The 15,234-nt window shown below is 39.5% G+C and overlaps 2 protein-coding genes across 6 annotated transcripts in view; both read left to right on the top strand.

Moving 5' to 3' along the window:
- The first annotated feature begins 1,469 nt into the window (after positions 1–1,469).
- LOC147147647 (uncharacterized) lies at positions 1,470–3,461 on the top strand. The gene is made up of 2 exons (XM_086030927.1): positions 1,470–1,958; positions 2,139–3,461. Exons 1-2 carry the CDS (start codon positions 1,584–1,586, stop codon positions 2,295–2,297), a joined length of 534 nt encoding a protein of 177 aa, XP_085887053.1. The 5' UTR covers positions 1,470–1,583; the 3' UTR covers positions 2,298–3,461.
- A 602-nt stretch (positions 3,462–4,063) lies between these two features.
- Positions 4,064–15,234, top strand: part of trpm6 (transient receptor potential cation channel, subfamily M, member 6) — a 22,993-nt gene continuing 11,822 nt past the window's right edge. For 4 of the 5 annotated variants that reach the window (XM_086030087.1, XM_086030085.1, XM_086030084.1 and 1 more), the window contains exons 1-16: positions 4,064–4,352; positions 6,189–6,268; positions 6,768–6,806; positions 7,080–7,269; positions 8,822–9,035; positions 9,981–10,105; positions 10,189–10,360; positions 11,087–11,261; positions 11,396–11,519; positions 11,605–11,677; positions 11,838–11,938; positions 13,043–13,177; positions 13,744–13,797; positions 13,907–14,041; positions 14,126–14,251; positions 14,622–14,893. In XM_086030087.1, the coding sequence (XP_085886213.1) occupies positions 4,350–4,352; positions 6,189–6,268; positions 6,768–6,806; positions 7,080–7,269; positions 8,822–9,035; positions 9,981–10,105; positions 10,189–10,360; positions 11,087–11,261; positions 11,396–11,519; positions 11,605–11,677; positions 11,838–11,938; positions 13,043–13,177; positions 13,744–13,797; positions 13,907–14,041; positions 14,126–14,251; positions 14,622–14,893 (2,018 nt within the window). In that variant the 5' untranslated portion in view covers positions 4,064–4,349. The remainder of the gene's footprint in view (positions 4,353–6,188; positions 6,269–6,767; positions 6,807–7,079; positions 7,270–8,821; positions 9,036–9,980; positions 10,106–10,188; positions 10,361–11,086; positions 11,262–11,395; positions 11,520–11,604; positions 11,678–11,837; positions 11,939–13,042; positions 13,178–13,743; positions 13,798–13,906; positions 14,042–14,125; positions 14,252–14,621; positions 14,894–15,234) is intronic. The other variant, XM_086030088.1, reaches the window with a different exon arrangement.

Genomic DNA, 15,234 nt, shown 5'->3' with positions numbered 1-15,234 from the left:
AAATGTGGACTTGTCATACCACAGAACTTTTTTTCACTTTGCATCCCGTCCATCCTAGATGAGCTCGGGCCCAGAGAAGCCGGGGAATTTCTGGGTGTTGTTGATAAATGGCTTTTGCTTTGCATAGGGGAGTTTTAAGTTGCACTTACGAATGTAGCGCTGAACTGTGCTTGCTGACAATGGTTTCTTAAGTGTTCCTTAGCCCATGTGGTGATATCCTTTACATATTTGTGTTGGTTTTTGATGCAGTGCCACCTGAGGGACCAAAGGTAACAGGCATTTGATGTTGGTTTTCGGCCGCTTACGTGCAGTGATTTCTCCAGATTCTCTGAAACTTTTGATGATATTATAGACCGTAGATGATGAAACTCCTAAATTCCTTGCAATTGTACATTGAGGAACATTGTCCTTGAACTGTTTCGACTATTTTCTCATGCAGTTGTTCACAAAGAGGTGAACCTCGCCCTGTCTATGCTTGTGAATGACGGAGCAATTTAGTGAACCTCCTTTTATACCCAATCATGGCCCCCACCAGCTCCCAATTAGTCTGTTCACCTGTGGGATGTTCCAAACAGGTATTTGATGAGCATTCCCTAACTTTCTAAGTCTTTTTTGCCTCATGGCCCAGCTTTTTTGGAACGTGTTGCAGCGATACAATTCTAAGTTCATGATTATTTGTCTTATTTATTATTTATTTGTTAAAAACAATCAACTTTATCAGTTTGGACATTAAATATCTAGTCTTTGTAGTGTATTCAATTAAATATAGGTGGAAAATGATTTGCAAATCATTGTATTCTGTTTTTATTTACGTTTAACACAATGTCACAACTTCAATGTAATTAGGGTTGTAATTGGATTCAGTGTATGCCACTTCCATTCTTTTCTTAAAATTATTTTCCAGGACTTTTTCCATCCTACATTACAAGCCAAGTAATAAATTCCACCCTCAAATTTTGGAGACATTATTTTCCTCTATAGTAATTTATATTATGTATATTTAACCAGATTATTCCAGTTTTGCCAAACACCATACCAACTTGGCTAAAAAACAAACAAACTGCTCTGTTACAGCTGCGAATCGATTCTCATTGTTCACCCCAAAAGAGCCGTTCAAAAAATACGACACGTTTCAAACGTCACAACATTAATATACAGTGGCTTGCGAAAGTATTTGGAGCCTCCTTGAACTTTTTGACTTTTGCCACATTTCAGGCTTCAAACAAAAAAAATATGTAGATGTATTTGTTTTGGGGTGAAGAATCAACACCAAGTGGGACACGATCGTGAAGTGAAACGAAAATCATGGTTTCCAATTTTTATTTTTATTTTTTTAATTATTTTTATTTTTTTGTTGGGTATCTAACAAATACATACCGTTCCAATATGGCAGCCGATATGCGCGCCGGAAAAGGACTGCCTTTCCCTTAAGGCGGGACCACACGGTGATACTATACTTTGATTGGTCAACTACAACTGCGCCGAAACCAGCTACTTCCGGAAACTAAAACGTCCGGTGAGTTTTGTCGGAAAGTAACTGTTGTAATCTACTGCGCATTTGCGCTCATGTGATTTACCCTTTAATGGCAAAGAGACACGCTGACCACACTTTCTTTTGCCAGTCACCCGCTAAGAAGAAATTCCGGTCTCTTTGCCGTGTTGTTGACCTGCAGCTCGAGAGCATGGCTGTGTTCAGGAGCGTGAGCCCATCGTGCACGCAAGCTCTTTTGAATGATAATTGCAGAAAAAGACGGCGTATCTTAGAAATTCCACATGTTCCACAAGAAGAGGCGCCTCTGTATCTTAAGGCGACAAACCGTGACGCGCTCAAGGAGAGTAAGTCACATGCACAGACGTGCGGACATTATAATGAATATCTGGAGTCCACCACAGCCAGAAAACGACGCCGAGAAGAATCTGTGGAATTGGGGACTGCCGCTGCTAAGGTTTACGATAAAGTAAGTCAACTAAAAATGTAAAAAGAATATACAGTACGTGTGGAGTAAAAGTCAATTTGCTGGTGTTGGACTGGGAGCGTCACTACTACCGCCAGATGTCCCCCTTTGCCCATTTTATGTTTTATCTGACACTCTTAATTTTGTGTTTTTTGTCATCCCCATTTGCTTCAATGTTTTCAGACAGATGCGGATTCTGAAGATGACACTTACAACTCTTTTCAGTACTGGAGGGTCCCTTTGCCCCAACTCGACCTTTCACTGCTGGAAGAAACCACAGAACGTAGCCAAACAAAACACAATTCAATCGTCAGAAACTCTTTGGATGCAATGGAGACCTGAAAATGTAACACTTCAGTGATCAACTTAAGGAAAAGGTTGTTGGAAATGTATGTAGAATTTTCAATGTCAGTTTTCTTGTGACTTGAAAAAGCGAAGAGATACAGTCGTTCTTTGACCTGGTCACCAGCACTTTTTCCCAAAAAGTAGTTTTTATGGAAAGCTGTTTGAGCATTTGTTCGATATTATTGATGACCGTCTTAATGTCCATGTACTGTACTAGTAACTTGTCCTCTTTGCCTTCACAGGCAAAGCTATTTAGTAGAACTACTGTGTCTTAGTAGTAATGTTTTACACAACTGCTTCTACTACTGAATTGCATTTCTGCCTATTGTAGGACAACCTTGTCATATTAGTAGTACGACTACATGTTACTAGTGTGGCAAATTGGTCATTGGCAGCTTCGTGCTGCTACAACTAACTAGTAGAATTTTACAATGTCACTTGTATTGGGGGGATGGAATTAATAATTTATCCTCTAACAAATAAACAGCACAACAACACTTGACCTTCAGGTTCCTCTTACCAGCATTTCAACAACTGAATGGAATGTTACAGATGGTGTTGTCCTGTCGATGCATGAGCTGACGAAGCCTGCATGGATGAGATGCAAAACATCTAAGTTAACCAGAATGGTCAAACTATGATGGATTAAATACAGTGAAAATGAAATAACTTAGTCAAATGAGAATATACAAGAGCAGTGTGTGTCACTTAGGCTTACTACTAGTTTTATGCAGTTGTCAATTAGTGCACATTTTTCGCTTATTAAAACTTGCTGTAACATAGACTTGTCCTAATATGCCAAAGTTATCCTACAAGTAAGAACAAAGACCATACTAATACATTGTTTTTCATTGTATTAATTGTTTTCACATCAAGCATTATCCTGTTTTTGACATGTAGTGGTTTTGTGCATGTTGTTGGATAAATGAGAATCAATGCACCTGTTAAGACGTTTTATAGGCTACGTCAGAGGTCACCAACCCATGGGCACCAGGTATTCACCAAGGACCACATGAGTAATCGCAAGGGCATGTTCTAAAAATAGCTCACCATGGATGGAACATTGTGATTTTCTAGGATTGTTGTAGAAGTGGTCATTTGAAAATGCAAACATGAACGCATGCACAGAAATTCATGGAAATAAATAGTGTTACATATTAATATTCATCAGTTTCTCATCTTGTTAAATTGTGAGAAATCATTTGTGTCAGTGTCTTTTCACATAGATTAAGTTAATTCATTGATATATAATTCAAACTATTTACTTATCAGAGGTGTGTGTCAAACGGGTAGCTATTTGTATTTATCACTTAAGAAGTAGTTCTCTGGGTCAGTAAATTTCGTGACCCCTGGTCCACGTATTATATAACCTGGCAATAAATGACTTTTTTATTTCTCGTACTAACCAGATCAAATTGTTCCAACCACCTGTGTGCCTTGATAGCATCCCCAAATTTTGGTAATTTAATTCATTGAACTTTATTAATCTTTTATTAGTGATTGGAAAAAACACAATGATCAATTCAAATACACTTCAATAAAGTTGCTTTGGGGTCATTATTATTATTTTGTTATAATTATAATTTTAATGATTATGGGTCACCATGCATTTGTTAACGATTAATTACGCTTTCATCGATTGAAGACCTCGCAATTAACCAGACTTGGAGACAAGTTCGTCTGCTAAGAGGTTCGATTAGGCTACAATGTGTACACCAATCCATCGTAGATTGATTGAATTTTTAGAAGCCGCACATTTTACGTCAAACACCGACACACGTTAGGGCAGGATCTTTGATACGGGCGGTGAGGGGAACCAAACGACGAGAACTTTGGAGGAAAAGAGGTGGTAAAGTGTCTGAAGGCGACCGCGAATTTCTCGTTTTCTTTCAAAGGCTCAGTCATTACCCTTTGGACTTCTAATGGCTGATAACAGGGCCACGTTTGTCATCGGTTGGCTACCGAATAATAATTTAAAGGCGTACTTAAGACGCTCTATGGAAAAACACGTGTAATGTACACGGCTCAAACTACACTATTCCTCCAACTATGGTGAGTTGCTCAGTAATGTACTATACTGTATTAACTTTAATATTAGAAGTGTTGCACATAGCTCTTAAATTTATGGATGAACGTACGTTTGATGCTGTTTATTGTCTATGAGCTCGATCTCCCTAGCTAATGTTAAAATAAAACAAAATCCAGACATTGGGTTCGGCTGTACCTATGAGTTAACGTGCTCAGTGAAACCATTTTAGCTTCAGGATACTTAGTTCAAATAATTACTGTCCACATGCACGTACTGTACTGTTAACTCAACGTCGGAGGTCTACAGTACTTGCCTCAAACATTTGTTAGGTGAACAACAAAACGAATGCTCCTTCTTGTGTTTTTCATTAATTTATGATTTTGGCCTCGATTGGAATTAATAGTGCTTTGCTTTCCTAACAAAACAAAGTTGGCAGTGTGTTTCATCTAGGGAGGGCACCAATAGCAAAGAATGCACGTACAAATCTCAGGAAAGGGATGTGTTGTGTGTATGTTTCCTTCCAACAATACTTCACGTTGGGCCTTTGTTAAATGTTGCTGGAAATGCTGCAAACTCAAGAGAGAAAGACCTTGAGTAACTGGGAGCCAAAAGCCATAGGGGAAAATTGCTGCTGTCAAGTTGACTTTTTTGCTGCGTCAACTGTTGTGTATTGGTGCAGTGTACAGTACACTGAACAAAAATATAAACATAACACTTGTTTTTGCGACTATCTTTCATGCTGCTTAAAGCGCCTCATTTTGTGTAGTGGAGGGGGAAGCAGGCAAAGAGAGCTTTTTACCTTTTTTTTTTTTTAACGGTGCTGGGCCGCTAGTGAGACCCTCTTAAGTACATCATTCTTGGCAGTGACTGGGCTCAGGTCATGGCGAAAATAATGCAAGAGCAAGGAGAAACAAAATTTTGCATGATGAGAAATGGTTGATGTGGGAGTTCCCAGAGCGAGGTTTCGTTTCGGTTACGTTTTTGCCTCTGGGCAGGCTCCCCTGACTCTGCAAGTGGCAATTTCTAAAAAAGTTTTTTTCTTTTTTTAAATTATACAGAAGGCATTTTACAAAACCAGGTGAAGTATGTTCTGTTTTTCAGAACAATTTTTTGTCGTATGTCTGAAATCGTTTTGGATCAAGTGTGGAGTACTGTAAATTAGGCATGGGCCAATATTAGATTCTGACAATATGATAACCATGAGTAAAAATATTGCGGTATCACATTAAAATTACAGGTCTTGATGAATTGTCTAAATGATCTTTTTAGAAATATTTGTGTAAATAAAAGCTGCCTTTTCCCATTGAACACAGTATATGTTATTTTCCCCAAAAATGTTGAATATTTGGCACAGAGCAAATGTGTAACATGTTGTATCCTACAGTATTTTCATGCCCATCCCAAGTCTATCGCAATTGGAGACCGCTTTGTACCCACGACTGTCCGTCCTCGTGTGACCGCTAATGTTAGGCGGTATTCTAATTTTGACATCATTTTGCCTCTCCTCATTACATCAAAGTAACCGTAAATACAGTCACTAATTTTACATTTATTTTGTAGCTTGTGCTGACCACCGCAAAACTGTCTATTATAGGCTGGACTCGTAGCTCAAATCCACGATTGATGTTCGTTTACCTTATAAACTCTAAATTTCGAATGGGTTACTAATTGCAAAGGTGAGCATTTTACAAAATTTTGCTGCTCCGCCGTAACAGCATGATTATTGCACAGGTTTGCCTTAGGTTGCTCACTGTAAAAGGCCATGATTAGCCGAATGATTTGGACTAGTAGCAGTATGTTTATCACCATTACTGTGAGCTGTATTTATAAAACTTAACATTCCCTTTTGCATATTCCAGTCACATAAATCATGGATTGAGGAAACCTTCTCCAAGAGAGATTGTGTGAAGTTTATCCCCTCCTCACGAGATCTACACAGGTACATTCACATTTCCTTCAGGATCAGTAAACTAAACCTTACACTTTACACCATGCACAACAATCACAGCAATCATACACCAGGAGAAGTGACTTTTGGCTTTCAACTTAAAATCTGGTACAACTGAACTGGCTGTGGTTCGTCACCTTCTTAAACTTATGGCCCAAATCTTTTTTTTTTTTTTCAGAATACACAGATTACCAACCCGAATATTGAATGTGTTTAATTTATTAATAATTTCCTTTCGCAGATACAATTTCATGATCTTTTCAAGTCAGGATATAGGTGATTTTGTGGCCAGTGGTTAGCAATATGAGGAGAAGATTTAAGAGGAAAAAAAGTTTTAAAAAATTGCCTCAGGCCATTGTTTTAGGAAGGTGACAAGTTTGACAACCTAATTTTCTGAGAGAAAAGCATCGGATTTGGCATACAGAATTCGTTTCAGGAACAGGAACCATGTGGTCTACTTGATAAATATGTAATTTTCCACTTCTTACAGATGCATTCCAGTATGTCAAGTGTGTCAGAACTTGATCAGGTATGATTTAAGAATAATTGCATAATGTATGTACAATGTCTTGCAGCAACTCACAATGCAATACCTCTCAATTCCAGCAAATTTCTAGTAGTACACCTAATGTGTTTTTGCCTTTACAATGTTAATGTCAGTTTCTCAGTTTTACTTTTGTTTCTTCTTCCCTTCCATTTATTGTATCGAATGTCAAATGTCAAATTCTTCGTGTTATAAACGCCCTGTGTTTAACTCCATCACCACTTTCTCTCCTTTTTCATGTAAATATTGTTTGTCTAGGTGTTGTTGTGGTCGTCTCATGGTGGAACACTCTTGGCAAGAGGCTCCTTCCACCACAGTCATCTTTCCTGGTCCTGAACAGGATGTGCCAGAGGACTGGTCCTTGGAGCAACACACCAGAGCCAGTCCCACCAACGCCTATGGGACCATCGATTTTCAGGGCAGTGCCACACGCGTCTGTCGGGCCAAGGTTAGTGATTACCAGAGCTGGGCATTCTACTAAAATTTCTCGGTCCACTTATCGCCTTCCGTCTGCAGCCGGTATACCATTCTGCCGTCCGTCTCTGTGCCTTTTTGTCCAGCCGGACCAAATAGTTATCGCCTATAGGCCGGTGTGCCTATCATTTTAAACGGGTTTCCGTCTACCAACTTCGACCAACTGTTCTTGAACAGGGAGTCACTATGGACCATGACCAGAAGATGCTGTGGGTCAGTGTTTGTCAAGGCTTGCTGGAGAAGTACCTGACTTAACAGGACCTTCAAATTGATTGTATTTGTCACTATCAGTTGCATAACAAAGGCTTACAGTATTCTGCTACACAGAATCTGAAAAAAAAACAGACTGAGAGAAATGAAAAAAATATTCAATCAAAATAGTGTTGTAATTAGGGCTCCGATCGATCGGGCACCGATCATGATCGGCCGATTTTATGTGAAAAATTACATGATCGGAATATTCGATCAAAGCCTCCGATCACCCGCAGCTCATGCTTCGCAGCCTACAGCCGTGTTGTGTCCCTCCCCCTATGCTCGCTGCGGAGGTGCGGCTGCTACGTTCACACCAACTGCGGTGGGAGCGTTTCTGGCGGCGCATTTCAATTGGAGTATACTGTCACAGCGCAGTATAAGTGGCATTATTGCCACAAGGAGACACATTGTAGGTCACTTGTGGGCAACACACCCATTATATCATTTTATAATTCACAAAAAGATTAACAGTGACTTTTTTCTCATTGACAAATGCACAAGATAGTTTGTCGATGCAGAAGACAATAAACCAAATTTCTGAGTCGTTTCAATTTAGGAACTCATTGAATAGTTCATTCGAGTGAAGCCTGCATGTGACTATTTTTTCTACTTTGATAATATTCGGAACCATCCAATGTTTAGGTGGCATGTTATTTATTTGACTTTTTGCATAATTAAGTCTTTTGAGACTGCTGATTATTTTGATCTGTTAAAAACTGTGTTACTAAAAGCTGGTAAATTGAAGTTTTTCAGTTAACTTTGTGACTGAGTAATTGTTGTATTGTGCCAGCAACCGTTTTGTATTTCTTCATGCTTTTGAAAATCTATATTATTTTTTGTCAAAATTACGGCAATAATATGGCGGTTTTTTTTCAGATAATATTGCATAATAGCAGTCACCATAAATAAATGGAAAAATATACAGCTGTTCCATGTGATTGGAATCGGTATCGGTATCGGCCGATCTCACTCACGTATGATCGGTATCGGTATCGGTGTCATAAAACCTGATCGGAACATCCCTAGTTGTAACATTTGGCTAACCCTGTGGCATCAGCAGTTACACAGTTATCACTGATTCCTGAAAGTGGCTTCTACAGCCTTGTTTCATAGAGTGACCAGAGAGGTTTACACTTTCAACGTAGATTATGTAAAATGATTGTCATGTTGGCAACCGGGAAAATGAAATGGAATCTAGCATCTCAAAGTCTGGCTAAGATGGCAAGTGAGTAGCTCAGTCTGTCATACAGTATTTCCGCCTGTCTGCTTAATAGTTTGTGCGTGTGGCTGTGGACTCAAAGCCAGAAGCGCTGCTCCAGCTGATGCTGAGGGAATGGCAGATGGATAGACCGAAGCTCCTATTTACTGTCCATGGAGGATCTGAAAACTTCACCCTTCCCCCCAAACTCAAACAAGCCTTCACTAAAGGCCTGATCACTGCAGCCCACAGCACAGGTGCTTGGATACTTACTGATGGTATCAATACTGGTAAGTGTTACTGTACTTATACAGTACTTTGACAATATCGTCTACATTCCCAACTGAGGATGTCTGTTTTCATCGCAACATCATGGTCATTTAAAAAGCAGAATGAGACTCTCAGTGACATATATGGTTGCTAGACGAGTGACTCTCAACCAGTGTGCCATGACACATCAGTTGTGCAATGGGAAATGATCTATTTTCACTTAATTGGTCCAAAATTATTTACAATATAGCTTTGTTCATCTATCTATGCTACAGAGATATAGCTAATTTTGTTCTGCGAACTTTGTGCAAAGCAGCGGGCAACAGTTGAGGGCGGGGCGGGAAGATGGGGGGGGGGGAGTTGGGAGCCTGACAGGCACGAAAATGAATTTGCGCCTGTCTACCAAAATAGAGTGCATTGTGTTTATCCACTTTTTTGTGACATTTTTGTTTGGTAGGGTGCAATACTTTTTCTAATGTAAAACTGCCAGATTACAACAAAATCACTCACAATCTATAAACCAGGTTCCCATAGTTAACAATTCTTTTAAATGCTTAAATTTTAATGTTGCATTTTCATCGTTAAATATTTTCAGTTTCATATATTTTGGATGAAATACTTTATCATCCTTTCTTTCCTCTCAAGAAAATGCTGATTAATATTAGCATGTTTCAGAAAGGAAATAAGTTAAAATGTGTAAAATGTGGGCGTAAATTCTTTGAGAAAATGTTTCCTTTCAATTTTTACCTTTATCCTATCATTTTACATAACTGATTTTGTTTATATAGCACAGTCTTTGTAGTGAAAAATGTTTGATATGTGTACAAATATGTACATTTCCAAAGTTTTACTGTTGAATGACAAGAACCATGTATAAAATATACATTATTTATTTGTTTCCGTACTAAGTTCATCTTGAATGGTATGTTGGCTGTGGAATCAACTGTTCTTGCCATCCTGTCAAGGTGTGTCCAAGTATGTGGGCGAGGCAGTGAAAACCTTTGGTGGCCATAACCTGAGGAAGAGGAACACAGTTGGAATCACAGCTTGGGGAGTGATACACAACAATACAGACCTTATAGGAAGAGATGTGTGTATTGACATTATGTTCTTTGTTAATATAATTGTTACGATATACCGCACGTCATTTGTCCTCTCCTCTTCATGAATCAGGTCTTCAGGCCTTACCAGCCATTGGGGAACCCTTTGAGCAAGAGAGCCTATTTGAACAGTTTCCACTCACACTTTCTTCTGGTGGACGAAGGAACGTTAGGAAAATATGGTTGCCAAGAAGGTCTCAGGAAGAAACTGGAGAAACACATTCAACTGCTGAAGATCCACCCTCGTGAGTCAGTGTTTTTTTTTCCCACAATATCGAGGAAGTGGGGAAAGCGTGATATTACAGTGTTTATTTGTTTCCCCCAAGCAGTAAATTTATGACAGGAACCAAAACAACAGATTAATATTTGACCATGGCAGCAAGTGGTTAGCACATCTGCCTCACAGTTCTCAGGTTGGTGGTTTGAATCAGGACTCTGGCCTTCCTGTGTGGAGTGTGCATGTTCTCCCCGTTCTTACGTGGGCTTCCACATTCCAAAAACATGCAATTTAGGTTAATTGAAGCTACTAAATTGTTTGAATGTGAGTGTGAATGATTCTTTGTCAATATGTGCACTGTGATTGACTGGCGACCAGTCCAGGGTTTACCCTCTGCCCCTTCCAAAATTTGCTCGGGACCGGCTCCGGTTTACCCGCCACCCTAGTGAGGGTAAGTGTTATAGAAAATAGATGGATAGAATATTCAACCGGCACCTCACCGTTGTGGTGCAAGCAACATTGCAAAACGAAAAACATCCTATATGATTGTGCTCTGTTCAGTGTGATTTCTTTCACTTCTTGGTTGAATGCATTTGTGAGACTATTACAGTATGGTGTGCTGCTATGATGGTACATTGCTTTTGGAGCTGACATGAACTAGCTGTGCCTTTTTGCCATCACACCCCGCCGGGGACATGCCGCATTAGGATTCACCACTTCGTGGCAACAGTGTTTTACTTTGTGCGCTCTACAGGATTGAACCAAAGAGTGCCGATGGTGTGTGTGGTAGTAGAAGGAGGCCCTGCCATTGTGTCCACAGTACTGGCTTACGTCAGCAATAACCCACCTGTGCCGGTATTTGTGTTTGAGGGATCTGGAAGGGCTGCCGACCTGTTTGCCTTTTTACATAAGCACACTGATATTGACAGGTATGTAGGTTTCTTCTACTCTATCAAGTGGAAAATCTAGGCTTTCGTTTGAAAATAAATGCTTAGCAGTCATTGTCGGCAAGATTTATCAAAAGCACATTAAGTCTCATTAAAGCATATTAAATGTGTTTTAGGCAGTTAGATGCAGACATTAAAGAGGGATTTCTTGTAAGGATTGGAGAGGTGTTTGGAGTCGATAGAAAGGAAGCATCTCGCCTTTGCACTCTCCTTCTGGAATGTATGGATCACAGACAGTCTGTAGGTTGAAAGAGAAATTCTATATGATTTGTTATGATCGGTCGCATGTCTGGAATATATGTTTATTTTACACTATGTGTTTCAGATAACCATCTTTGATTCAGAGTCAGAAGACCACATGGCCCCAGATGCCGCCATTTTGAACACTATTCTCAAGGGTACTTACCTTCATATGTTTATTTAAAACTGATATTTGGAGTATCAGGGAAGGAAGACCATTTAAGTGAAATAGCAATCATTCATATTTTTTTTCTCAGACATTGAAAAAGTTGTAAATGAGCTGTCTACATTTCTTCTATTCATCTCTGTTATGAACAGGCACAAAGGCCAGCGCTGCAGAGCAGCTGAGTATGACTTTAGCCTGGGACAGGGCTGACATTGCACAGAAAAATGTTCTGGTGTATGGACAACATTGGCAGGTAAGGCTTACCATGGATTTCCACAGTAGGTCTTAATGTAATGTAATGTGAGTTCCGCCTCCTGCAGTGGCGAGCAAGTTAAGTTGACTGAAAGCAGAGGGAACGAAGCAGCACAAATAAATGTGGATGACGTATATAAACAAACATGCATGTAAATGACAATTCATTGTGTATACGGGAAAACCGTCGTGTCCATTTTATTTTAAGCCGATAAAGTAATTATTATGACAGGCCTAGCGCTATACAGGTGAACTCAATTTGACCTTCACTAAACTTTTGAACATGCATGTCCATTTGTTCTCTCAAAGGAACTGAATGGCAAAATTCACAACACGTTTCCAATCTATGACTGGACCAATACATTTCCTAATTCAGTTAGAATTGGTGTTTGAATAATCCTCTTCTCCATGCTGTAACCAAGACGACACCTAACAATTGATCACCAGTACCTCGCCGTTGCCAGGCATCAAACTTGATGTTCTGAGAGGGATGTGGCCACTGTGCTCAGAGTGTCACAGGGTGCCATCAGTAGGTTGCAACAGATATAAAGAGAGACTGGAAGAGTCACAGAAAGGTATAGAAGTGACGCTCCTTGGAGATTTATTTGTGTATACATGGGTCGAACATGAATCAAACATGGGTAGATTTTGCCATTCAGTTCGTTATGCAAAAAGTGAAACATTGAACAGGTGGACTTGTGAAAGGTTCTGAGGGAACTTTTGTCTTTCATGCTTGCTTATACTAATGTTAACTATCGGAAGACTGTATATTGTCAATTGAACAATTTAATGGACGCCAAAGAGATGGCACGTGAACCCTTCTCTGCCAGATGCAGTTGCGAAGTTCAACTAAGTTCACCTTTAAAGGTTAGAGTGCATTTTAGCTTCATCTTGAAATTTCACCCGCCAGTTGAATATCCTAACATTTTGTGAGTAGTGTGTTTTTTATGGATTGATTTAAGATATGGTAAGATGAAAGTATCTCCCGACTTTTAATCAAATCAAATACAAGTGACGTTTTGACTTTTGAGTAATTACCATTTAGAATCATTCATGAGGAGGAATATTACACATATTAATTCTGCTGTTCATTGTGAAACCGTAGGTGGGTTCATTGGAACAGGCCATGCTGGATGCTTTGGTGATGGACCGTGTCAGTTTTGTCAAACTGCTTATTGAGCATGGGATGACAATGAGTCATTTCCTCACCGTGGATCGCCTAGAGGAACTTTATAACATGGTTGTATAACATATAACATGTATTTGCTGCTCTCAATCATATTTTTTCTTGCAACAGAATGCATTCTTCCCCGTTTTCTCTGGGTTATTATTTTTCCTCTTGAATGTGGTGCACCCTTGCTACAAACACAAAACAAATCCACTTAATTTCTTTGTCTTTTTTGAAGCGCAAATTGTAAACAGTGGTTATGACTGAAATCACAACAAAAGCAAAGCCAGGCCCAAGAGATTCTTTGTGGCCTTTGGTCATTTATATTCAGTTCAGTTGTTTAGAATGCTGTGAAGATCATAGGACCCTTTATAATGTGTACACTTGATTCTCCTCCACTTTCACTTGCCTTCATCTTTTGTGTATTATGTTTACTTATTTATAATGCTAGTATAATAAGTCTCCCTAAGAAACAAACTAGTGCCAGCGCCACTGCTGAATATACAGTATTTGGATTTCTTTATCTGACTGCTACGTCTTTAAAAAGTAACCATTATAAATAATTCTGTTCTCTTCCCAAATACTGAACTATGTGTTGTTTATCATTATTAATAATGATCCAAGTCTTTCCATCTCAGCCTCAGGGGCAGACTGACCATTTTCTTCATCACCTGGTTGAGGATGTGAAACAGGTAAGTGTTAGTCATGTAAAAATGTTTTTTGGGCATTATACAGTATGTACAGTATACGGTAATGCTCATTTACTTCATGTGATGTGCATCTGTGTATGCGTGTGTGCAGACCTCTCTACCTCCAGGTTACCGGCTATCTCTCATTGACATGGGCTTGGTCATAGAGTACCTCATAGGAGGTGCATACCGCAGCACCTATACACGCAAACACTTCAGAAGTGCCTACAACAGACTGCAGGAAAAGGTGAAAAACATTATTTATTAACCTTGATTCAATATACTTCCGTTCTCCTGTTTAGTTTTGTGTGTGTGTGCATGGTGATTACAGGAAGGTAGACGTGTCAGTACCACTTCGTTGTCCGAACGAAAACTGGGAAGAATAGCAAACTCTCAACGCAGTGGAAGTCCTCAGGAACCCCATTTCTTTAGAACTGCTCAGCCTTACAAACGCAAGGTGGGTAGGGGATTCTAGGAAACTGAGTGTCAAATCAGGCACGTGTATCTGGAAGTGTGCATCAGATATTTCAGAGCAGTTTAAGGAGAAATGCTCTTATTCCACAAGATATAGTATTTCCTGGCTTGAATTCCAATATGATCCCTGGAGTGATTACATAATGTAATAAAGAGAATGGTAGGCAGCCAAATTTTTCATCAGCTCATTTAATAAATATAATTTTGCCATGGCTGTTTGAAGTAGCCTGGACAGTAGTTTTATTATACTCAAATGGCTTGTTTTTGTATTAATATTCCCTTTTTTTCTCAGTTATCTTTTTATATTTGCTGATCCGCTCTGATAGGTATTCTGCCCTTATTTTTTAATGTAGGACCAGAATGTGCCACGTGCTACCAGTGAAAAAGATGTATGGCGTCCCGGACTTTGTGAAGCGCCACTGTTTTTTTCTTTCAACTTTAATGACGTCTTCGTGTGGGCCGTGCTTCAGCAGCGCCAGCAGATGGCGCTGTTCCTATGGCAGCATGGTGAAGAGGCACTTGCTCGGGCCACAGTGGCCTGTAAGCTTTACCGTTCCATGGCTTTTAAGGCTCGACAAAGCAGCATGGATGACCACATTGCAGAACAATTCAAAGCATATTCACTGTGAGTGTGAATGGCTATTTTGATTCAAACGGTCATTATAACAGTATTGTATAGATTAGGGATTTAAGTCCGAGCTACGGCCTTTCTCTGTGGAGTTTGTTTTCCCAGTGCTTGTGAGGGTTTTCTCGTATACTTCAGTTTCCTCCCACATTCCCAAAACATGCATAACATCTGGGATAGGCTCGAGCTAATCCTACTCAGGATTATCAAGAGAAAATATGGGTGATGGACAAAGTGATCAATACTAACTGTCTGATACATTTCTAAGATGATTTATAAATTGTGGACAAGTTTTACTTCCTATTGTTTTGATTTGTAGTTGTAGTGCTGGTTTTGTGTTT

Source organism: Filicampus tigris, chromosome 5 (genome assembly GCF_054856515.1).
Source record: "Filicampus tigris isolate MCC_2025a chromosome 5, RoL_Ftig_1.0, whole genome shotgun sequence".
In the NCBI taxonomy this organism is placed as follows: domain Eukaryota; kingdom Metazoa; phylum Chordata; class Actinopteri; order Syngnathiformes; family Syngnathidae; genus Filicampus; species Filicampus tigris.
The sequence above is the reverse complement of the archived record's forward strand: the minus strand, read 5'-3'. Positions and strand labels throughout refer to the sequence as shown.